The sequence below is a fragment of the Symsagittifera roscoffensis genome, chromosome 7 (assembly GCF_963678635.1).
Source record: "Symsagittifera roscoffensis chromosome 7, txSymRosc1.1, whole genome shotgun sequence".
Taxonomy (NCBI): Eukaryota; Metazoa; Xenacoelomorpha; order Acoela; family Convolutidae; genus Symsagittifera; species Symsagittifera roscoffensis.
Genome location: NC_087068.1, coordinates 55,014,373 through 55,038,668, shown reverse-complemented (window position 1 = coordinate 55,038,668; position 24,296 = coordinate 55,014,373). Strand labels below are relative to the sequence as shown.

At 39.2% G+C, this 24,296-nt stretch overlaps 2 protein-coding genes across 3 annotated transcripts in view; one reads left to right on the top strand and one right to left on the bottom strand.

Moving 5' to 3' along the window:
• The window catches only part of LOC134851473 (myosin heavy chain, striated muscle-like), a 29,435-nt gene extending 27,156 nt beyond the window's left edge, over positions 1–2,279 (bottom strand). For both annotated transcript variants that reach the window (XM_063867578.1, XM_063867579.1), the window contains exons 1-5: positions 2,018–2,279; positions 1,612–1,755; positions 1,335–1,469; positions 630–740; positions 172–312 (exon numbers count right to left, since the gene is read on the bottom strand). In XM_063867578.1, the coding sequence (XP_063723648.1) occupies positions 172–312; positions 630–740; positions 1,335–1,469; positions 1,612–1,755; positions 2,018–2,128 (642 nt within the window). In that variant the 5' untranslated portion in view covers positions 2,129–2,279. The remainder of the gene's footprint in view (positions 1–171; positions 313–629; positions 741–1,334; positions 1,470–1,611; positions 1,756–2,017) is intronic.
• A 12,240-nt stretch (positions 2,280–14,519) lies between these two features.
• LOC134851813 (leucine-rich repeat serine/threonine-protein kinase 2-like) overlaps positions 14,520–24,296 on the top strand; it is a 41,367-nt gene continuing 31,590 nt past the window's right edge. The window contains exons 1-5 of the mRNA XM_063868062.1: positions 14,520–20,276; positions 20,505–20,879; positions 21,351–21,449; positions 23,313–23,452; positions 24,065–24,255. Of these exons, the coding sequence (XP_063724132.1) occupies positions 14,826–20,276; positions 20,505–20,879; positions 21,351–21,449; positions 23,313–23,452; positions 24,065–24,255 (6,256 nt within the window). The 5' untranslated portion in view covers positions 14,520–14,825. The remainder of the gene's footprint in view (positions 20,277–20,504; positions 20,880–21,350; positions 21,450–23,312; positions 23,453–24,064; positions 24,256–24,296) is intronic.

Here is a 24,296-nt window from a genome sequence, read left to right as displayed (position 1 = left end):
ATAAACATCAAATATGGTTCTAAAAACACACAAATTTCTATAACTTCAAAATTTTCATATCAATTGCATATTCGATGTACAGAAGTCAACTTGGAAAATAATGGACGTCACTGTCCTATTAGAAAATATTTGTGTTTGTTCTTCAAGGAAATTGGACAAATTACTACTAACCTCTTCTGTTATGTTTTCCAGGGTAATTGTTTGCTCCTTGTTCCTCGCCTCTAATTCTTGAATGACCGACTTTAAATACTTGATCTCATCTTCAGGCGTTTCAAACTCTCCTTTTGAATCAACATCGGCATCTTCTTCGGTCTAAAATTTATCCAATACGTTAATATAAACCGACTTAATTTTACCAAATCGACAAAAAATAATACAAAGGTTTTGCTTCTAAGGTTTCGTTCCAAATTCCTTATACAAGCATAAACGACTAAGAAATTTTTCATAACGAATTAGCATATGAATCTATAATTAGCGAATCTTCGTTTTGAAAAGATTAACCCACAAAACCAGACACATCAGAACTTGCAAACCAACACAATGGTCTTAACTCTTAAAAGTTTCTGCAGTTCGATCACTAACCTGGTAAATTTTGTTTTCGATAGTGAGTATTTGTTTTTTTTTCTCACCTCCAACGCAGGCTTGGAAAAATTGATCTCAACTTCGGTTTTGAGTTCATCTTCAGAGTCAACGCCAACATCTTCTTCATCTTCTTCATCTTCTTCATCTTCTTCTTCGGTCTACCAAAAATTCAACTTTTTGTAACTGTACATTAATGTTATTATTATATTGACAATAAAAGCATGTTAAATAGATGTTTTTGTTGATTCCTAACACTATATGAAATTTTAAGGAAAACACTTTTTCAATGATCTTGCATAAAATTAGTAGAAAAGATTGTGCGACATAAGAGGTCAACTGTAAATAGCAGAGACGACAAGAATATAAATATTTGTTTGCTTCTAATTTTTTAAACTAACCCCTTTTTGGGAAGAATTGATTGAACCTTAATTTCCGACTCCATCTCTTGGATGACTGGTTTTAGAAAACTCATCTCAGTCTCAGGTGTTTCTAATTCTCTTTTTGAGTTAACACCAACATCTTCTTCTTCGGTTCGAAAGAATCGAAACTGATTTTAATCGATTTGAACAGCACATCGACAAAAAAAATTTAATTTGTCTTTTTGTTGATTCATAAAAATGTATAAAAATTTATAACGCGATAAAAATTTAACGTTTTTTCATAGCTTCGTAAGAAAAAGTAATCTGGAGAGGTTAGCACAAAAAACCAGAGTCAAAAAATGATTTTTTTTAGTTTTTAATTCTTAAACTAACTATTTTTGTTTTGTTTTCGAGAGTGATTGATTGCTCTTTGTTTCCCTTCTCCAACTCTTCGCTAGTTGGCTTATTCTCATCTTCAGGGGGTTCAAATTCTCCTTTTGAGTCAACGTCATCTTCTTTTTCTTCAATCTGCAAAAATGTCCTGTTTTTGTTACTGTGTATTGATTTTAATATTAGATTTACAAAACAAATTCCAGCTTTTGAGCTGGTTCTTGACAAAAGTTGTACAAGCAGAAATTTAGAAGAAACAAGCAGACATTTCTTCACAAACCTCCTCCGTTCTGCTTTCGAGGAAATTCGTTTGCCCTGTTTTGCTCGCTTCCAGCTCTTGGGTCGACGGCTTCAAAGACTTGCTTTCATCTTCAGAAGTTTCGAACTCTCCTGTTGAGTCGGCATCAACAGCTTCTTTTTCGGTCTGAAAAATTACCATTTTTTTGTAAGTATGAATCGACTATAAATTTAAAATGTCAAAAAAACCATTAAATGGGTTTTTGCGCTAATTCCTAAATATGCATGAAATTGTATTACAATATTTTTTTCTTAGATTGTTTGAATGGTATTTTATGATTATCAATAACAATTTATAGAGTTCGACACAGAAAATCAGAGATTTCACAACTCACGCATAATTTTTTTCGTATTTCATTCTAAAAAGGATCTGTACTTTGTTCACTAACCTCCTCCGTTATATTGTCCAAGGTAATTGTTTCATCTGACTTAGTTTCATCATCAGAAGTTTCAAATTCTCCAATTGAATCAACATCAGCAACTTCTTCTTCGGTCGACATTTTGTAGTAAAACTAAATTATAAATTGGCTTACATAATCGAAGTTTGTCATTGTAGTTTTAAATGAAAATGTTATACTTTTATTGTTTTTAACTAATGCAGTTGTAATGATGGCTTGCGTTGGTTAATCTTATGATTTATAACTTAAAAAGCAAACGCGAGATGTTTACGTGCTTCTTTAGTCAAATGGTCTTAATGTATTCTCTTTGAAGCGATGTTTTCAAATCGCGTTGTTTTTAATTGAAGTAAAAGTTGAGTTAATCATGCGCAAAATTGGATACACCCTAAGAATTTTTTTAAATATTGTTTTTTCTTTGTTATGGAAATAAATAAATAGTCAAAATATCTTCTTGAAAAAAGTCTCAACTCTGATTAATATGCTTTGATTTCGGGATGAGGATGTTGACTCATGATACCAAAAACAAAATCGACGAACTGTGATTTTTGACCCACGCCGAACTGAACTCAAATAGTGAGTTCATCCCCTCAGGCCAGGATGGGGAAGGGATCTCATGGGATAAGGGAGGGTTTGTGTTGTGACTATCGCTTATTTTACCCCGCGAATTCGACACTTCTATCATGCAGGTTCTTTCTTCAGTAATATTTTATATCTAATCTGGAACAACTAACCCGTTTATTATGTAAAAACATCTTTGGGACAGAACTTCACGTTGTTGAAATGGGGCTCGGCACAAATTCAACGATTTCAGATTTCACAAGCTTTTTGCAAAAACAATGATATAATTTTGGTAGGCTAGTAAATCGATTTGTCAGTAACCCGAAAACGGGCGGACCAGGTTAGTAAACCAAAAATTAAGTATTCAATTACGTAATCAATTTAAAAGAAAACTGAAACTTGTTAAGTATAACTAATTTTCTTCTCATAGCAAAAACTAAATCAAAAAATGAATCAAATTGTTCCAGGAGGGTTGTGTCTAATTCTCAAAATTTGCATTGTATAATATTTTTAATTCAAGCAAGTGAGTTTAACGGTAGGGGCTAGTTTCAGTCCCTATTTTTATTCAAGGTAAACCACATTGAAAAACTTATGACAATTTTGTATTTGATTGGAACATTTGAATATTTTTTAATCAAAAACCAATTTTTAAATCAATTTTGTTACTTTTTTGAAGAAATTGAGACTTCTATATTGTCTTGCTTTTGTCTAAGAGTTTGAGATTGCTCTGGAGTGTGTTTCAAAAGCGAGATTTTTTCGTTTTCCACGCAAAATTAGACACCACTCATAGTAGACAGGAAGAGAGGAGTGATCTATCATTTGGAAGCTCTAACAGTCGTTAATCAAACTCTACTGGAAACATCCAAAAAAGTTACCCTGTGTAGAGAAAAACCGGTCTTGATTTGAGACTGTTTTTGAGCATAAAAAGCGAACGAGCAAGTCTGTAAATCAGAAACAAAAAAAAACGAAAAAAAAAATGGAATGATTTTCTTGACAACAAAAACTTTCATTAACTGTCAGCAACTTAAAAAAGACTATAATTTAGGTCTATAAAATTTCGAAAAAATACTAAAAACTGTTTCAAATTTTTGTTATTTTTGTTTTCCGAAAATATTTTTGGCCAAGTATGCGTATTTTATTTTTTTCAGCCGAGTATACCTATTTGCTAGGCTTTTTGTTCAAGTCCATTCAAAGCTGGACAAACGAAAAAAATCTTATTTTGTTACATCAAAAAAAAATTTCGCTTTTGGGATCAGATCTTTCTGTGATATTTGCACAGCAACCGGTTATCCTCGTTCAAAACTGTTTTTCAGTTTTTTCAATTTTTTCTACATTGTGAATCACAATTCTTTTTCAGAAACTTACCTGCAAGAAAAATAAACTACAAGCTGAAAAAAACCTAGATCCTTCGATTAGCTTAGAAAAATACATTCTAGAGCAATCTGAGGTCTTTTAAATTGCTCAGAAACTTCAATTTGGAAACCAATGTAAAAGTTTCACAAAAGTATTTTTCGTTGCACAGTTAAAAAAAACTGTCTGCTTCAATGTTCCGACTTGTATTTGGTCTGATTTTCCTTCAAACTTTGTCAGACGTTTTTTCAATAGTCCTTCAAAAGTATTTTGTCTGATGTAGATTTTGGTTTTACTACTTACTCAAAAAACTGACGGTGAGTTTGAGAAGTCCAAAAGATCCGACTGCAATATCGAAAAAAAACACTTTCTGTTGCAGCGCAAATATAAAACAATAGTACAAATGCATATAAATGTAAATGCATACAGGGACAGTAGCCAAGCGTATACATGGTGCGTCCCGGCGGGTTCGGCGCCGGTTCGAATCCCGACTAGGTCATTTCCTTTCTAGAACTCGAATGTGCACCGAACCTGATTGGATGCTCCGTAACCAGGTTCGGTCCCCCCCAAAACCGATTTTAACCATCTTTTCGCTCTAATTTGGTTCAGCCTTGATTAAGGTTGACCTTTAAAAAGAGCAATTTGTCTCAAGGACAAATACTGGCCATTTTTGCAGCTTGCTTTGAGTTATGGAGTTTTTTGTGCCGATGTGACCGATGTTAACAATACAAAAGTTTGGTAAAAATATCATTCTTACCGATAAATTGAGTATTATTGTTACCGAGTTATTTTGCCGATAAAATGCTCGAATTAAATTGTTGAAACCCGATATTTTTACAATCCGTGGAGATTGAGGCGCACATTTTGGCGCCCCACAAGGGACACGAGTTGTTGTATTGACAGGGACCCGAGTTTATTTTTCTCGCAACCTTCAGGTCGAACAAAGGATAATTGAACCTCAGAATAGGATAAATAAATGCCTACCAATAATTGAAATGAGCTGTTCTTCTGGTGACAAGAATGTAAAGTTAGACGCCACTGAGTTGTCTTCTATCCTCTTCACTCGATATATATTCTGAAAGGAAGAGTACCCCCCTTCCGTGCTATATGCTGTCGTGAGGGACCGACGACGACACAAATTCGATCGACACAAGGGACGCGATTGGCCGAAATACCACAGAATACCGCCTCACCCGTTTGGCCGAATTCTCATTGGCCAGACATCAGTGTGTTGACCAAATTGGAAGTGTGCAGTCGGACTGTAAGCCGACAGACGACAGACCTGTAAGCCGACAGCGAGGAGCCTGTAAGCCGACAGACGACATAGCAGACTGACGAAAGAGCAGACTGATTAGCGGAAGAGAGGCCTGTTCAGGTGTCCTGATTGTTGACTTGTGGTCAAAGTGGAGCTGTGTTTTTCTCGACACCCGAAGTTTTTGGATTTTTCCCGGTGACCGCCCAATCTCCAAAACCGTCAAAAACTGTAAGACTAGTCTAATCTTTATAAACTTTTTTGTGCAATAAAATTACATACGGTGTCTTATTGTGTATCTCAACTCAAAGCAAGCTACAAGTGGTATTTTTTCCCGATACCACAAATTTTTGAGTAATTGTGAACGGATTGAAAGTCCAGAAAAACGGAACATAGACAAAAGGTACTGGACTAGTTTTTTGGATTGGTTTGCGACTCGAACCTGTCGACCAAAATTTTCCGAAAAATTTTGGGAAAAAAGTAAAAAATTTCCAAAAAATCGTCAAAACGTCCCCATAATTCTGCGAAACTGTGCTGTAACATGACACCAACCTTATGGTAAGTGGTCTGGTAGCGAAATATCAGGCAAATTAAGTTGAGTTTTTTCATCCTCAGGTTTTTTCCACGTGTGTTGTTGGAACTTAACCGATTTGCCTGATTCTCCAACCCCATTGGTAAACTTAAGGTTTACAACGACTTGATACCTGTTTGCATCCGTTCGCTTTTCAAAACATTCGTTTCGCAACGACTGACTAAGTGGTCCGGGACGGTAAAATTAAGCAAGTTAAGTTGTTGTCTTTCATCCTCAGGTTTGCTCCGCGTGTGTTGTTGGTTTTCAACCGACTTGCTTAATTCCCAAACCTCTTGGTAATTCGTCGAGCTACTAGCCGATTAGTAGTGACGCACCGTCGTACGACCGTTCAACAAATTTCGTACGCCGTAACATCATCCTAAGTGGTCAGGGAGGTGATATTAAGTAAGTTAAGTTGGTTTTATTCATCCTCAGTTTTACTCCGTGTGTGTTGTTTGATATCAACCGACTTACTTAATCCCCAGCCCCATTGGTAACTTTACTCACCGAAAACCGTTCCGAATCGCCCCGCAAACGCCCGATAACCGTTAAGTATAGTTTGAGTTAAGTATAGACCCTAGAGCCATGGATGAGAACTTTCAGAAGAGGGTTCAAAGGTTATTTGCGAAGCGAACCAAGCTTGAAAATGAACTGTACAAGTGCCATGAAATTATAATTGAGAACATTGAAAGTCAGAGTCGCTCATCAAAGATTGACACTCAGATTCAGAATTGCAAGAGCCTGATAGAGACTGCAGTTGAAATAAATGAGTAATTGATTAAGTTAGCTTCTAAAAGTGTTGATCCTGATAAATTGATACCAGCGCAGGATATGTGGCTTCATACGGTTACATCAAGAAACGATACAGTTTTACAGAAGGCTGCATCATATAAAGCTGGCTTAAACGTTGAACCTGAGGAAACAGAGCTTGACAATGTTGCAGAATCGTTAAGTACGATCGTAACAACACAACCACAAGATTCACATGAAGCAGATGCGCGCTCTAAGGTGTCGCGGTACAGTAGTCGACATCATAAATCAGGTTCGCATAAATCCAGTCGCTATACCGTCGCGCAGTCAAAAACATCAACTGAGAAGAGGCGAGATTTGTTGGTTTTGAAGAAGCAGCAGGAGGAACTTGAGAGACAAGCAAAGGTGTCATTGAAGTTGAAAGCGCAGCAAAAGAAAATAAAAGAACAGCAAGGTAATTTAGAGTTGGAAGAACTAGCTGAGGTACACCGCAAGAAACTGGCTGAAATTGAGTTAAAGGAATTCGAGTTGGAAGAAGAGCTTTCTGCAGCAAGTGAGAAGATAGGAAATGCTAGCGTAACACATGTTGACCCACAACGTACTGAACAATGGGTAGAGAACGTTGTCACTGAGCAAGAGCAGGCCGAAGTTGTTGCAAGCTCAGAGCAAAGTCATCCAGTAGTCGAGAGTTCCACTTTGATTGCTACTGATGTTTTGCAAGGGGTTGGTGCCGTCGTCAGCGGGGGTGCCGTCGTCAATGCTGGTCAAACCACATACAGTGAACCGGGAGGCCACAATAGGAATCGAATTCAGGCTCAGAGATCAAGTTTGGTCCAATCGCGTCTGTCATTGCACTCAATCGAGAACCCATCTAGTTTACCACAGTTCGTTGCCTCCAGCTCAAACTTTGTTACTCCACACTTAGCTTCAACACCTCATGCTGAAGTTTCGCAAAATCACATTCTGATACCACAAGCAAGTGGTAGCATTCCCGCTTCAATGCCCTTTGGTAATCCCACCATTAATGTGGCACCGCCTTCTGTGTCGACCGTTACTAATCCAGTTTCGCTTCCGGCGAGTCAACCTTTTGTTCCTCCATTAACCGTTCCGATTCCCATTTCGCTTCCGATTATTCGACCATTTGTCCCGTCAACCGTTCCTATTCCCTCTTTGCTTCCGGTCAGTCAGCCACATTCCGGCCCCGTTTCAACTGGGTATCAGGCGCCTGCAGCGCCATCCCATCAACCTATAAATGTTCCAAACAACCCAACAAGTTTCTCAAGTGAACACTATAACCCGTATAGCAGTTTGTGGAGACCTGCCGCGACTGCGCAAACGATGCCAGTTCCTCAATACTGCGCACCGCCCTCAAACGTTTTCTCAGTGACAACTCCTGTTGTTCCACCAAACACCGTAGTTCCTTATACAAGTTTTGGGACTGTGTATTACACCCAGCCGCAAACTCATCCAGTTGTTGAAACAGCGCATCAAGGTTATCCACCTACATATCCTGCGCCCACTACGGGCCCGTCTTACGTGCCTAATAGCGAACAACCCATCTCGGCGAGAGAGTTAGCAGATATCATTCTGCATAGCCGCAAAGACCGTCTACCGGAGTTGAACTTGGAAGTGTTTGATGGAGAACCACTTAACTGGTATGAATGGTTCGGGCAGTTCCAAGCAACAGTTGATTCGGCTATGCTAACTGATGATGAAAAACTCAAATATCTGAAAACACACGTTAAAGACAAAGCCAAGAGTGCAATTGCGGAATACGGCTACAGTGGAGTGTTGTATAAGGATCCTCTAGCAACTCTCCAGAGAAAGTTTGGGCAACCTCATGTTGTAGTTGGTGCACATTTGGATAAGTTGAAGAATTTTCCCGCATTGAAGATGCACAACTCTGACCATGTTATAAGTTTTTCTGCGGTGATTTCTGGGCTCGTAGCTGTTTTTAGGTCTTTGTCGTTCAATGACGACTTGAAAAGTGTGAACCTATTAAATCAAGCCGTCAGTAAGCTTCCTCCAAATCTAAAAGAGGCATGGTCCATGCATACTGTTAGACAACATTGGCAGCGATTAACATTGATAGACTTCAACGATTGGCTTACGAATAAGGCAGAAGGCCATGAGCGATTGAAATCTTTAGTCAAAGTCGAGCAGCCAGTTAAACAAAAAGTAGTTACAAAAGTGCTTGCAGGTAACACTAAGGTAAGTTCTAAGGATGAGAAAAGTAGAGAAAAGACGAGGTTTCCTCCATGCTCGCTATGCAAAGGGCAGCATGCACTCTGGAACTGTTCCGTGTTCAAAGAGAAAAACGCAACACAAAGGGCTAAATATGTAGCAGAACAAAAGCTCTGTTTTTCTTGTTTACAAGGCAACCATACCTTCCGAAAGTGCCAAAAGGCAAAAAAATGCCCAAAACAGGACTGTGAGAGCACTCACAATGTGCTTCTTCATGGAGCCGAGAAAGTTTTACCGCCCAAAGAGGCCGACCGATCACCATCGACTCAAACTAATACAAACACTACTTCTGCAAATAACGCAGCTTGTGTTAAACCTTGTGAGGGAACTGCAAAAGGTATTCTTCCCGTTGCGTTGGTAGATGTGTCCTCTGGTTCGGAAAATTCGAATGCACTAGCACTTTGTGACACCGGTTCCACTCATTCTTGGGTTTCCGCGGCACTCGTTGAACGTCTGAAATTAGTTGGCACGCCCGTAAATGTTACGACCGATGGTTTTAACTCAACCAAGGCATCTAAAACTCAACGAGTTCACTTGAAAGTTTCCGCAAAGCCCAATGAAAGTGAATTTTCGTTTTCGTTTGTCGCTTTCGTTAAGCACAACATGTATATAGGACCCGATGTTATAAACGTTTCCGAAATGCAGGTCAAATACCCGCAACTAGCCCCGTTAAAGACGACTGCGTATAATTACAAAGAGATTGAGATAGTTATAGGACAGGACTTCTATCATGCGATAAGACCCCTCGAACATGTCTTCGGAGATGAACTTGACTCACCGTGCGCCGTCCGACTTCCGATAGGTTGCGTCATTAGTGGTCCGTCTCCTGATCGTTCGTCCTTAAATTCTTCTTCCTTTAACTGCGTTACGGACGATACTTCTCTGACCGACCAAATCAAAACTTGGTATGAGTTAGAGTCGTATGGTGCGTTCAAGCAAGTAGATGCCCGTTCCGCCGCAGACAAGCGTGCTTTGTCGATCCTAAAAACTGAAACCGTTCACGATGGTGAGCGTTACACTGTACCGATGCTGTGGAGTGATAATGATGTTAGCTTGCCTAACAATTATTATTCTTCATTAGCCCAATTGAAGTCGTTAGAGAAAAGATTAGATAAAGATCCGTTACTTCGCGAGAAGTATACCGAAACAATCAGAGAAGATATAAGTGAAGGATATGTCATAACCGTCAACCCGCACGATCCCAGCTCACGAGCCGAACGTGAATGGTATCTTCCACACCATCCGGTTTTGAACCCGAACAAACCCGGCAAGGTGCGCCGTGTGCTCAATGGAGCATCCAAATTTCATGGCACTTCCTTAAATAGATCTCTCTTGGTTGGCCCGGATCTCCTTCAAAATCTTATTTTTGTACTGTTGAGGTTCCGTCAACACAAGTACGCCGTCTCAGCGGACATAGAAGGTATGTTCTTACAAGTTGGAGTACTTGCGCGAGATCAACCGTCTCTCCGTTTTTTGTGGCGGGAGGACCCCACTTCAAGTGTGGTGGTTCACCAATACACCCGTCATATTTTTGGCGCTCGTGATTCGCCAACTTGTGCGAATTTCGCGCTACAAAAAACTGCTTCTGAAAATCAAGCTGAATACCCCGAAGCCGCTTCAGCCGTTGTCCAGAAGTTTTACATGGACGACTATCTTGACTCGTTCGAAAATACCGCTGACGCTCTTAGCCTAAGTAAAGACTTAGTCGCAATGCTCAAATTCGGTGGGTTTAACCTGACAAAGTTTGTTAGCAATGTACCCGAAGTTACAACCGCTCTTAATCCGGACAACCGTGAGTCCAAACCGTCAGTTAAGGATATTTGTAAGAGTCCAGACTAATCGTTGCATGTTCTTGGTCTCAGGTGGGATCATGTAAAAGATACCCTAGTAGTAAGTAGAGGTGTTGATCGACCACTAGATATAGCAATTACTCAACGCACCGTGTTGAGTTTTGTTTCCTCAGTTTTTGATCCAATAGGACTGGTAGCTCCATATACTGTGAAAGCGCGCCTTTTACTAAAAGACATATGGAGAATCAGTGGTCAAAAGTGGGATGATGATCTCCCAGAGGAAATTAAACAACAATTTCTAGATTGGCACTCAGGACTTCCACTATTAGGTACTCTGACGATACCTCGTAGCTACTTTACCGAACCGTTCGACCGCTGTGAACTTCACACGTTCGGTGATAGTTCGCAGGACGTTTTTTGCGCCGTATCGTTTCTCCGAGCCCGACTTGCTAAATCGCAAAAGACCGAGTTAGCTTTTGCATTTGGGAAAGCCCGTGTAGCGCCTATGAAGATGCTCTCCATTCCCAAGTTAGAGCTTCAGGCTGCTCTGCTTGCGACTCGACTCAAAGAAGAGATTTTGAAAGCGCTTACTTTCAAAGTAAGCAATGTATTCATGTGGACTGATTCTACCACCGTTCTCCAGTGGCTTAACTCGTGCAACAAATTTCCTGTGTTTGTTGGAAACCGCACTGGTGAAATCTTGGAGTCCACCACCATTGATCAATGGAATCATGTACTCAGTGGTGATAACCCAGCTGATACCGGCACACGAGGGATTTCTTCGGAAGCCCTCAAGGATAGCAGCTGGGTTAGAGGCCCTAGTATATTGAGGACATGTGATTGGCCATTCAAGCCGAACACTGATGTCATCAAAAAGATCCAATTAAAAGGCCCACTCTGTGACATTGATACATGCCTTGAGACTGCATCTACGTTTGTTGTTGATGCTTCATCTGAGAAAGCGCCGTCGATCCGTCTGTTTGAAAATTGGGATAAATTCAGCTCAATTGTAAAGTACAAACGTGTTTTAGCATTTATGCTTCGTGTGCTACCATCGCATAAACACTTCCGTACAAAAACGCTGGAAATAACCGACCCGTCCGAGTTAGATGTTGCCGAGCAGAAGCTCATTTATCTCGCTCAGTCCGAATCATTTCCTGCCGAAGTGAAAATACTTCAGTCCGATAAACTGATAACAAAGAAAAGTCGGATTGCTAAATATTCTCCGTTCATCGGCCCAGCTGGCATCCTGCGTTCAACTGGACGTATCAGCCGTCTTGTTGATACCGACTTTGATAGCAAACATCCAATAATACTGGATGCTCATATGTTGATTAGGCATATGCACTTTCAACATGCACATCAGGGGTTGGATTACATGCGTGCTGTAGTTCAGTTGAAATACATTGTTCTGAAGTTGCGCTGGTTACTTGGGAACATCGCAAATACTTGCATAACATGCCGTAAGCGCAAAGCAAAAACAGTTGTGCCCATTATGTCTGACCTACCGATTGAAAGACTGGGTTACAAGCAGCCTCCTTTCTCCAACACAGGTGTTGATTACTTTGGCCCGTTTCAAGTGCCAATACGCCGAAGTACCGAAAAGAGATGGGGTTTCCTATTTACCTGCCTCACGACTCGAGCAGTTCACATCGAGTTGGTTCCATCTCTCGATACTAGTTCCTGGTGCATGGGCGTAGAGCGATTTATTGCAAGGCGAGGTACCCCCAAAACCATTCTTTCTGACAATGGCACGAATTTTGTTGGTGCCCAAAAGGAGCTCCTATCCTGTGTCCAAAATTGGAACAAAGTCACCCCGGCCGTTTTCGTCCACAAAGGCGTTAGGTGGAAGTTTAACCCGCCCAGTGCCCCTCATCACGGTGGCGCCTGGGAGCGGCTAGTTAGAAGTGTTAAGCGAGTGTTGTACGACATATTAGGCAGCAGGAGATTAACTGAGGAAGTTCTAGGAACAACGCTCTGCCTAGTTGAACAATTACTTAACGCAAGACCGATCACTCCGGTCAGTTCCGATCCGCACGACCTAGAGGCACTCACCCCGAATCACTTCATTCTCGGTCACAGCGCAGCTAGCTTCCCGTCGTTAAGTTTCGAAGATAACTTTGATCATAAAAAGCGTTACGCCGGAGCACAATCGTACGCTAACGCAGTTTGGTCACGCTGGCTGCGTGAATATGTACCATCTCTCAACAAGAGAGCAAAGTGGCATAATGATTCGGATGTCACACTGAAAACCGGCGACTTGGTTTGGGTAGTCGAACCCGACAGCCCACGTGGGCATTACCCACTCGCCCGTATTGCTAAACTACACTACGGCAAAGACGGATGCGCGCGATCCGCCGACATAAAGACCGTTACAAGCGAACTGACCCGCCCGACCGTAAAGCTCGCTCCCGTTCTTCCTTGTTTAGGGGTGGAGGATGTTGCAGCGCAAATATAAAACAATAGTACAAATGCATATAAATGTAAATGCATACAGGGACAGTAGCCAAGCGTATACATGGTGCGTCCCGGCGGGTTCGGCGCCGGTTCGAATCCCGACTAGGTCATTTCCTTTCTAGAACTCGAATGTGCACCGAACCTGATGGGATGCTCCGTAACCAGGTTCGGTCCCCCCCAAAACCGATTTTAACCGTCTTTTCGCTCTAATTTGGTTCAGCCTTGATTAAGGCTGACCTTTAAAAAGAGCAATTTGTCTCAAGGACAAATACTGGCCATTTTTGCAGCTTGCTTTGAGTTATGGAGTTTTTTGTGCCGATGTGACCGATGTTAACAATACAAAAGTTTGGTAAAAATATCATTCTTACCGATAAATTGAGTATTATTGTTACCGAGATATTTGCCGATAAAGTGCTCGAATTAAATTGTTGAAACCCGATATTTTTACAATCCGTGGAGATTGAGGCGCACACTTTCAGTACTTTTATTGTTCCGACTATTGAAAATGGGATTAACTCTGTATTCCTGTGTATTTTAGTTTTTTTTCAAACAAAATCAGGTACCACAAGTAATGTGATGTATCATATTAAAGACCAAGTTGTAAATCGAACGACAATGAAAAATCTTCAGAAAATGTCCAAGTGTTGAGAAAAATTGGTATGAATTTTTTTTAGATTTTGTTCATTTCGAGCAAGTAACGCTTGTTTTCTGGAAATTTACTTGTTTTGGATTTTCAAAACTGATTTGTAAAAATTGAAAGAAAATTTTTCGTCGATTTTTTTTGTGAAAATGGTTGCAATAGCAAGTTAAGTTTTAAAAGTTTCATAAAGTTTATTTTCAACTCTTACTTTTTTCAATTTTGTTTAGTTAAAAGCGGCGGAAACTAATTCAAAAAATAATGCAGTTTTTAAAGTCAAAATATAATTTGTCTTATGATTAAATTAGGAGAATCAAATTAGGAGTCTCATTAAATTACCTTTTAGTCTGATAAAAAGAAAAATTCTAAGCATTTTTTTGATATTAAGAAAACTTGATGAATTTTGGAATCCAAAAATCTAAATAAATACTGAAAGAGCATCAAAAAGGCCTGAATATTTGAGCCAAAAATTATTCCAATCAACTTTTTTAATACAAATAGATGCAAAAAAAATGCTTTCAATATTTTTAATTGAGTGGCCGTTATTATATGCTAAAATCTTTTTTTCAAATCCTCCGGCAGAAAAAAATTAGCATAGCAAAGCATAATATGTTACTGCTGGGTATATTTATTTGAAAATTTTTGAGCACATTTTTTTATATTTATTTTTGGTTCAGATTTATATATACATATAAAAAATATAAATCTGATAAGAAAATTAATAAAAAATGATTTTTACCACAGAGTTTCTGAAAGCATGACTTGATAAAGGTCATCGTCATAGTCAAATACTTGATAGGGATCATAAATATTAGGGGAGGGTTCGGTTCAGATCAAGATCTAAGTCATTGGTCAATATTCAACCAAATTCCAAACATCGTCATTCACACATTGTTGTTATTTCTTAATTCAAATTCTTCAATATCGTATTAAACAACAAATCGTAACCCAAAATGATGACATGATGTCAAGCTGGATCTCACATTGGATCTACCCTGACCAGGAATTTACTCTTGCGAAAGATTGCCAAAGTGCAATATTCGAATCAACTTTTTGCCATATTCTTTCAAATCTATACATTAGTTTAAATTATCTTATGACTTTCAAGTTTTTATAGCAAACCGATTGCCTGAAATTTGATCAAGTAATTTTTTTCAACGGGTGCTTAACATCAAGCAAGCAAAGCAAATATGGACCGATTACGAGCCATAACCACTACTCGCGAACGCGAGGATTCCTTTGCCGACGATACCCGAAAACTCCTCGACCAGTGTCGTCTAGACGCCGAATACGCCAACTACTTGTCTCAAACACCCGCTAAATTGGACGCAATTCTGACAAACTTCATCAAATTCAGCAGCTATAATGACTCATCCAAATGTCTGGAATGTCTGGAATTAATTGCTGTTATTTTGAACCAAAGAGACGGTTTGTGTTACCTTCAAAACAAGTTCATGCTTTTACACACCACATATAAGGTTCTGACTGCCGAAGAGTCGCCAAAATTGGTGACCCAACGAGCTTTGCAAGTGCTTTTCAAGCTAGCCGAATGCTCCGACAACTTGAAGTACATGTTTGAAAACGATGTTCTAGAGTTCTTATATCAAATTTGCCGAAGTTACGAATCGCCCTCGCAAAACTGCAGAAATATGTTGAAACTTTGTCTTCATTTCATAGAAAAGTTGTTAAACGGTCAGCAAAGTCAGCCCGGAGGCGACGAGATTTCGTACAGAATTGCAGACGAGCATCTTATTTTGCATCAACTGGGTAAGAACGACCCTGAAATATTTAGTCACGCGCTGAAAATTCTGACCCTGAAAAAACATCTTGACTTTAATGTTGTAAAACACAGCTTGGAAAAGTTAGAAACGAGAACTGACAGCGGCTTTGATGAGCAGAAATTGTTAATTTTGAACTATCTTTACTCAATTTTCAGTTTTCCTAGTTGTACAAGAAGTGTAGCGTTGGCTTTAAAATTTATTCAGTCAACCAAAATTATAATATATTCTTTTCCACAAGAAACGTTTGATGACGCAGTTCAACTGAAGTCAATTTTTCGACTTACTTGCGAAGTTTTGCTCAAATCAAATGGCGATATGGAGAATTTGCCATTCTATAGAGAGCTTGTAGTTCTGACTCTAAATTCTGGGAAGTTACCAAGTGAAGTAATGAGTTTGTGTTTACAAACGGCAATCTTGTTGGAACACAAAATTTGCCGTGAACGAAAACCCAGAAACTTCTATCTTTTTCAACCCGAAGAAATGAACATTTTAGTACCGGCTTTGGAAATTTACCAAGAAAACTATCAAGTTATAGTTTGCGTGTGTGAGACTATTTTTGTAATTTGTTCGAGTTACAACTACGACAAAACTTTTAAACGATTTTTGATGGCAAAAAATGTGGATTTGATGCTGTTGAAATTAGCCGAAAAGTTTCAGCATTATGATTATCTGCAGGTTTTGACTTCGGTTTTGCGAGCGGTGCGAGGCTTGAGCGACGAAAGCTTAGAAATAGCGTACGAGTTTACAAATTACAACAATTTACAAAAGTGGGCACAGATTTTCAAACTTTACCCGCAAGATCCCAAGTTCACGCTGGAAGTCGTGCTGATTTTGGACGTTTGGTTCCAATGCAACTCCACAATTCACGAAAGTCTGGACTACAACATTCACGAGTTAACTCTAGGAATTCTGGAACACTTTTGCAACGACAGTCCTCAAATGGTGTTTTATACTCTAAATATTCTTAGTCGCTATGTTTCCGTTTTCAAAAGTGCCGGGATAAATGCTGCCAAAATGTTGTCACCGTGCATAAAAGCGCTTTCAGTTAACCTCGAAAAACATGAAGTTCAAGTTAAAGGCTTACGCCTTATTAATAGTCTTGCATTGAAAATCCGCAAGGTCGAAATCCGTGACGAAACCTTCATGAACTATTGCCATTTGTTGACCAACAATTTAAGCGAGTATAAGGATAATTTACAGATTAAGAAAGAAGTATTTTTGTCTTTGAAAATATATTCAGATACAAACTTATACTTCTATCAATTCGTGATAGACTTCAAAATTATCGACAAAATTCTGCACTCGCTAGAAATACACGAGACACTAAACTCAACCGATTCAGAGTTAGAATGCCTTCAGAAAAACTTCTTCTTAACATTGAAGAAAAAATGCAAAGGTAATATTCTGAATGAATTTTTGTTCCTGGCTTGTTTCAAAAATTACGGCAAATCAGTGGTAGCTTTAGTTCTCTTAGGAGCTGATGTTAACTACGAAAAAAACGGCGAGTCATGCTTGAGCCGAATTGTTGCCAACGAAAATTTAGAGCTGACTTCATTTCTGCTTCAAAACGGCGCGACAAAAGACGTCGAGATATGCTTGGAAACTGTCTTGAAAAACGAAAACTACCAAAATCGAGACGAGATGATTGCAATCATCTTGAGTCGTCACGGCACAAGTCGCGAAACGGGTAGTGTCGTCTGGGAACGACTTGGACTCGGGAACCCGAAACCCGAATGGCTTTTCAAAACGTTCGTTACTGTCTTTGACCAAAACAGTGAAAACTGTCGGGAAAACTTTCAGAAAAATGGTCTCGTTAAAACTAATAATGGTCAAAATTCAAGACGTAATACTGGTCCCTTTCGGCGAAAACTAACCCCGGCTCACGGAATGACTTACATCAATCCGAGCAGCCTCCCATACCAGAAGCAACATTCTCGAAGCAATACCGTAAACTCCGAGACCTTAATGAACGGAATTGCCGAAACGCGAGAAAGCGTGGATGAAAGGAGAAACCGAATCCAGTCGTCTACTGCCGGGTCTGGCTCTGAAGACAACCCAGTCCAAGGGGAGTGGACCTTGTCGTCGTCGGAATCTGAGACGTCGGATCTCGGGTCAAGTCATCGAGGAAAAGAGCTTCCGGTATATCCTTCTTTTGATGATTTCATTGAAATGGAACGCATGAAAGCCGACGCTTTAAACTACTTCAAATTCAAGACGTATCATGAAACATCACCATCAACTTCCGAGCGTGAAATTAGTTACTTCTCGACTGATAGTCAAGATATCTTTGGGAGGTTTTTGACGAGAGCAATTAGCACTAGAACCGGAAATGTTGTCGCAGAGGCCAACAGTTGCAGACAGCCGAGACATGAGGCTTTGACTGGGTTTCAAAAATATCACAGATTCAAAATTGAAACTTTAGCTTTGAGTGAAAACCAAATCACCTCCCTCGATTCAATTGCCATGAGCGGCAAATTAACTCTATGTTTTGCATCGCTAAAGAACTTCTTTCTAAGTCGGAACAAGTTATCGAAACTCCCAGCAAGTTTGATGAAAAATTTGACAAATTTGGAGAGTTTAAGTTTAAATGAAAACTCATTCACGGAATTTCCGTTCGAAATATTTCTCTGCAAAAAACTTGAAGAGGTTGACCTTTCCCACAATTTCCTGTCAAAGTTTTCAGATCCGGAGTCTGAAAAAAATAACAGGTCATCTTCATCGATGAAAATTCTTAAAATTTCGTCCAATCAGATTAAAGAATGGCCAGAGCAATTCTCCAAATGGTTTCCTGAAATCACTGATTTGAACATGGAGCAAAATGGTCTGTCGAAACTTCCTGATTTGTGTATTCCAAATAAAATCCAAATTTTGGACTTTTCTTCTAATAAACTGAAATCGATTCCCATGAATTTTCTGTCCTCTTTCGCAAATTTGAAACAGCTGAGTCTGAGAGGAAACGCTCTCACAGACTTGCCTGAAGACAGCGCGTCCCTTCTGACAAATTTGACCGTGTTAGACTTATCTAAAAATAGTTTGGCAATTGAAAAAGAACCATTCATTCCTAATTTCATTCTTAATCTTCCCTGGTTGCGAGATTTGAACTTAAGTAGCAATCATTTGATCGGGCTTCCGAAGCCTTCGTTTTGGAAGAGTAAAGGTCTAGCTAGGCTTCGATGCAGTTTCAACCAAATTGAATCGATTGATTTAAGCAACGATTTGACAAACTTTGACCAATTAACCGATCTTTATTTAGACTATAACGCCCTCAAAGCGATTCCGAATGAAATATGTTACCTGAAAAAACTCGAAACCCTGGATGTCAGTCATAATCCAAAAATCAAACGAATACCTTCTGATTTATACAAATGCGAAACGTTGCGCAGGTTTTATAAACTCGGGTTAAATTTAGTCAATATGCCCGCTTTTGTTCAAAGAGGAAATACAACTGCTTTAATGAAATACCTGCAGGAGCGAGCTAGAAATTCAACAAGTTATTACGCTGTTAAAATGCTACTTATGGGGCATTCGGGCCGAGGCAAAACGACAATTCTTCGAAAATTGATAGACGACAACTATGAGCCGCCTGAAAACGTCCCGCCACAAAACTCGGAGCCCCTCGGAATTGAAATTTCCCAATGGACGATGAAAGCAATCGACCGCAAGTCGAACAAACCCGCTGATTTTTCCCTAAACTGCTGGGATTTTGCCGGGCAAGAGGAGTTTTTTGCGACTCATCAAGTTTTTGCTTCAACCGAAGCGTTATATATGGTGTTTTACAATTTGGCTGCTGAAAATTTAAACCAAGAACTAAACTTAGTTTCTTCGTGGCTGTACAACATTCATGCTCGGGGTCCGAACGCGGCAACAATTATAGTAGGAACTCACGTTGATTTGATTCAAGACGAAAACGAAGAAACTCGAAGAAAACATTTCTGTTACGAGTTTTTCAGCGACCATTTTTTTAGTCAGACTCACCGTTACACGTACGCGTTTGTTGGTCTGAAATCAAGCGATGAAACGGCGGCAACACTTTCAGAAAAAAATTCGGTCGCAAATTTACGAAGTCTGATTCGAACAAAATTAGCCGAGTTTAAAATCGAAGGAGAATATTTTATGGGACGCAGAATACCTTTAGTGTATCAAAACCTTGAAAAAGCTGTGATTAATTACAAAGATAGAATTAAACGAGATAAAACTGGCATTAAAAGTGTAATCGATTCCCTCACAATTTCGAACTTGATTCGGAAAAGTAAGTTGGATTTAAGCGGCCATGACATCCACTTGGCCATGAAGTTTATGAACAGCACAGGCACCGTTTTGATATTCCCTGATATGATTTTTTCACGAGCACAGCCTGACATATATTTTCTGGACCCGCAGTGGTTATGCTCATTAATGGCTCGCATCCTAGTTTCGAACCCCAGAGCTAGAGAAATTATCCGAAATTCCGTCATTACATACGAGGGATTGTGCATCATTTATGGACCTGAAATAACCCTACTCAAAATTTTTATTCGCCTCATGGAAAAGTTTTGTATTTTGATCCCAATTGACGAGCAAAAATGGCTGATTCCGAATCAATTACCTCGTAAACATGAGTCATACGTGTCTCACATGGAAATATTGCATAATGATTACGTAATCCAGCGAAATTACTCCATGTTATTTCTGCCTGAAAGCTTGATGCCTCTTTTCCTAGCTAAAATCTACTCTGAAAAGCAGGATATTTTGCCACATGAGTCAAAACTGGAAAGTAAAAATGTACCCAAGGTTCCAGTCACGATCGATTATTTCTCAGATTACGTTGAATTGTGTGTTTTGAGGGATCCGGTTGTGGCGTCTGCGATAGAAGTGAAAAAGGTGTGAACGTCCACCGAACTTTTCAGTTGTTAAACTTTTTTTATAAAAAATGTTAACGAAAGATCCGATTTAACAAAAATTTCTCGGGCGCCTTCACCATGCAATAGGTTAAACACTCCCTGTAATGTCCGTTTTTCCCAGCAATTCTTGGAACTGATCTTAATTTAATCAACTATGAGGTTCTAATGAAAACTTTCTGCTAATTTGTTGTATCCTTATTTGCTATAGGGAGAAGAGCGAACCAATATTGTCATTACAGTCCCCATGACAGTCCCTGGACGTCAGATTCTGGGAAACCTAATCGATCATTTCGACTTTGTCATCAATGAGTCTTTCCATGGTATCTCGCCCCACTTGGGCAACTCCAACAAAAACCTCTTCGATATTCAAGCAGTCTGTCCAATTTGCATCCGAAGTCGAGATCCGGAGTCGAGGAGTCTGCCGACGTTGTTTCCAATCGAAGACCTCGCCATCCGAGTGGCACAGGATAACTACGGGGTCACTTGTACTCGACATCCAGAGAAGACTATTTCGATTTTGGATCTGGCTCCTGATTTGTCGCTAAGTGATTTGAATGAACAAAGTCGCCGACTGAACATTGACGTGAGCATTTCTCGTTTAACAATTCTGCTACGTTTTGTCAAATTTAGAAGACGGTTTTTATTGAAAAATTTTTGTAGGGATATATGATGGACTTTGAGACCATAAGTAATGTAACACGTTCTAACTGTTCCAGGAGAGGATCTAATCAATTTTCGAAAAATTTGCCGACTTCTTTCAAGATTGACCAAATTTATTTTCCGAGCGGTCCCAAAACACAAGTCAGGTCCTGTTTGACCCAATTTTCAGGCAATTTTTTTGTAAGAAAACAGGCCAAAAAAGGCGCTTTTTGGAAAGTTTTGACAAAAAAAATACATTTTTCGTCGCGTCCTCCCCCCAAAACGAGTAAAACTAGTATAAATGGACGCCAAAGGACGAGTTTGAGGTCACACAGCCAAAAAATGGATATCTTAAAATGGTTACTTTTGGCCCTCAAGCAGTCAAAATCCGCTACTGGTTTAATTGTGTTTCTAGCAACTGGACCACGCCGACACCAAAGTGTCTCGTCTGGGATCCGGGGGCTTTGGGACTGTCTTCAGAGTATCGGTCGGAGACAGTGATGTTGCAGTGAAGGTGTGTTTGATTTTATCAATTTAATTCGAAATTGTCCAATTTTTTAAAGTTTTTTTTCTAAGTTGTCCTGGCAAACTTCCCAAACCCTTTACAGTTATTTTATATCCATTACGAGGCCAAACTGTGCACTGGATAGGATCACAATTTTGTGTCTGCATGTTCCTGGATTCCAGAGACAAGTCTTAAATGATGTTTTAAAATGTAAGTGGATTCCACAAACAAAATTTCAGTGGATTCCGCATACATATACCTGTAACGTAAATTTTGTCGGCACATTTGTTTTGTTGTGGATTCCGCAACAAGCAAATATAGCTAGTTGTTCTGGATTCCGCAACTGTAAGTGGATTCCGCAAAATGTAAGTGGATTCCGCAAACTGTAAGTGGATTCCGAATTTTGTTCAATACTGAGTTTGCATATGCACCAACTTGCGTTATAGTTATTGTCGCATCAAAGTTATATTCCGACGAAACAATTTTTACCACCATCACCCAATGGAACCCTTGCTTCCGATGTTCCTACAACAGCTGTGGCTCCACCAAAATGCCACACTTCCCTGGGGTCCCCCATCCGCTGACTTCGCCGTAACAACGGTCGATAAAGCGGTAGAGTTTAATATGTGTAATTCAACTGTGTTTCCTGTGGCCTGTGGTAACTCCGCTGGTTAAAAAAAAAACAGGAGGCCTGTGGCCTGTGGTAACTCCATTATTGATTTGATGGTGTATGAAACACACAGCATATCGACAAATTAGGTCAGTATTTGGGATTGCGTCAATACCAAATACTGATTTTGGAAGCATAACGCCGAATAAATGCAGTAATTGTAATCATTGGGTTGAGAGTGTATGGAAACACAACACACAGCATATCGCCAAATTAGGTCAGTATTTGGGATTCCATCGATCCCAAATACTGGTCAGTTTTTGGGATTGATGAAATCCCAAAAACTGGAATAATCTGGAATAAATATGGAATACATCCATTATTTGGAGTCATTAGGTTGAGAGTGATTAGAAACCCAACGCATAGCAAATCGTCAAATTAGTTCAGTATTTGGGATTTCATCGATCGCAAATACTGGTCAGTAATTGGGATTTCATTAATCCCAAACACTGGTCTATTCTAGTAAATTTATATTCTAGTGAAATCAAATCATGTATTTAAAAGATATCATTTTAAAGGCTACTACACATATAAATATATGTAAAGGGAATCCGCAAACAAAATGCGGATTCCACTTACAATTTGCGGATTCCATTTACAGTTGTGGATTCCGCAACAGCTCAATTTAACGATACAAATGTTTTATCATTTATTTGTGGATTCCACTAACTGTTCTGGGTTCCGCAAATACAGTTGCGGATTCCGAAATTCGCCTATTTTTTGAGCGATTTTGAGCGGTACTGTGATTTAAGTATTTGTTTGTGGAATCCAAAACAGCATAGAAGATCAAAGAAAAAGAGCAATGTTGCGGATTCCGCGACAAATCTGATTTTGGCCTGTTGCGGATTCCGCTTACAACGCAGAGAATGCACAGTTTGGCCTCGTAATGTCAGTGATAAAAATTGAATTTTTGAATTTTCTTAACTGAAAAATATGTTTTTTTTTGAATTTTGTTTTTCTTCTTATTGGCAATATCCTTTTCGGTCAACGAATCTGAACGAAGTTAATTAACCTAAAACTGCTCATTTTGACGTCGGATTTCTGTTTTTTACTGATTTCCACACATAAAACCATGTCGAAAAAACTAATTAACCTGAAATGCTACTGTTTTTGACCGATTAAATCGCTCAAGGTCACCAATATTGCCAACAATTTGGCATTAACTGTAATTTACGGACCTTTTACTTGTTCACATGTGTTAGGTGTTTGGGGGGTCGAACAGCTCGGACGTGCAGATGATCATGCGTAGATTGTCTAACTTGAGGAAGGAACTGAAAGTGATGACGAGATTGAGACACCCTTCCATTCTGTCGGCCATTGGATTCACGCTGTCCCCCCAGACGTGAGAAAATAGGAAACAAATTGGAATTGATAGTCGCCATATTATAATTTTTACTGATAGTATATTACCATATTACAAACTATTAATATCTAATATAGAAATAAGATTGATAAAAACATTAATTATTTTAACATAGAAAACATGTTTCAATAATTTTTATTACCGTATATCTATACAATAATCAAAATTGAAAAAAAATTTAGAAATTTTTTAAAATTTTACATCATTGGGTCATGAAAAGAATCATAAAAAGTAGGAAAACTTTATAAATTTTCAGAGACTAGAAAAACTAAAAAGCGAAAGGAAAACTGTCACGTAGTAAATGCTAATTTTTGAACAGATTCCAGAAATATTCAAGGAAAAAAACAGCTGGTAATCTCTAATTAAACCAGGGGCGGATCTAGGATTTTTTCGAGGGGGGGGGGGCAGATTTTCAAAAAAAAAATTGAAAATTTTGTCGACTTATTTTTAGGTCGACCAAAATCATTTTCTGAGCTCTCCTTAATCACTATAAAGACCCCATTTCGACCAAATTAAAATTTTTCAATCGAACAAGACCAAAAAAGGATGAACAAATTTTTCAAAAAAATCTAACTTTTCTTGTCTGTTCAGGGCACTTGTTTTGGAACTAGCTCCCCACGGAAGTCTCGCCAGTGTGATCTCAACCGGACTTATTAGAGGCAGGAGCATCAAGCAGAAAATACTCTCCCAAGTGGCCCAGGGCCTGTCTGTATTGCATGCTTCCAAAATCATCTATAGGGATTTGAAACCGGAAAATATCTTGATATTTTCTCTTTCAACGGGTGAGAGTAATGTTGCAAGAAAATAACATGAGAAATGTCTT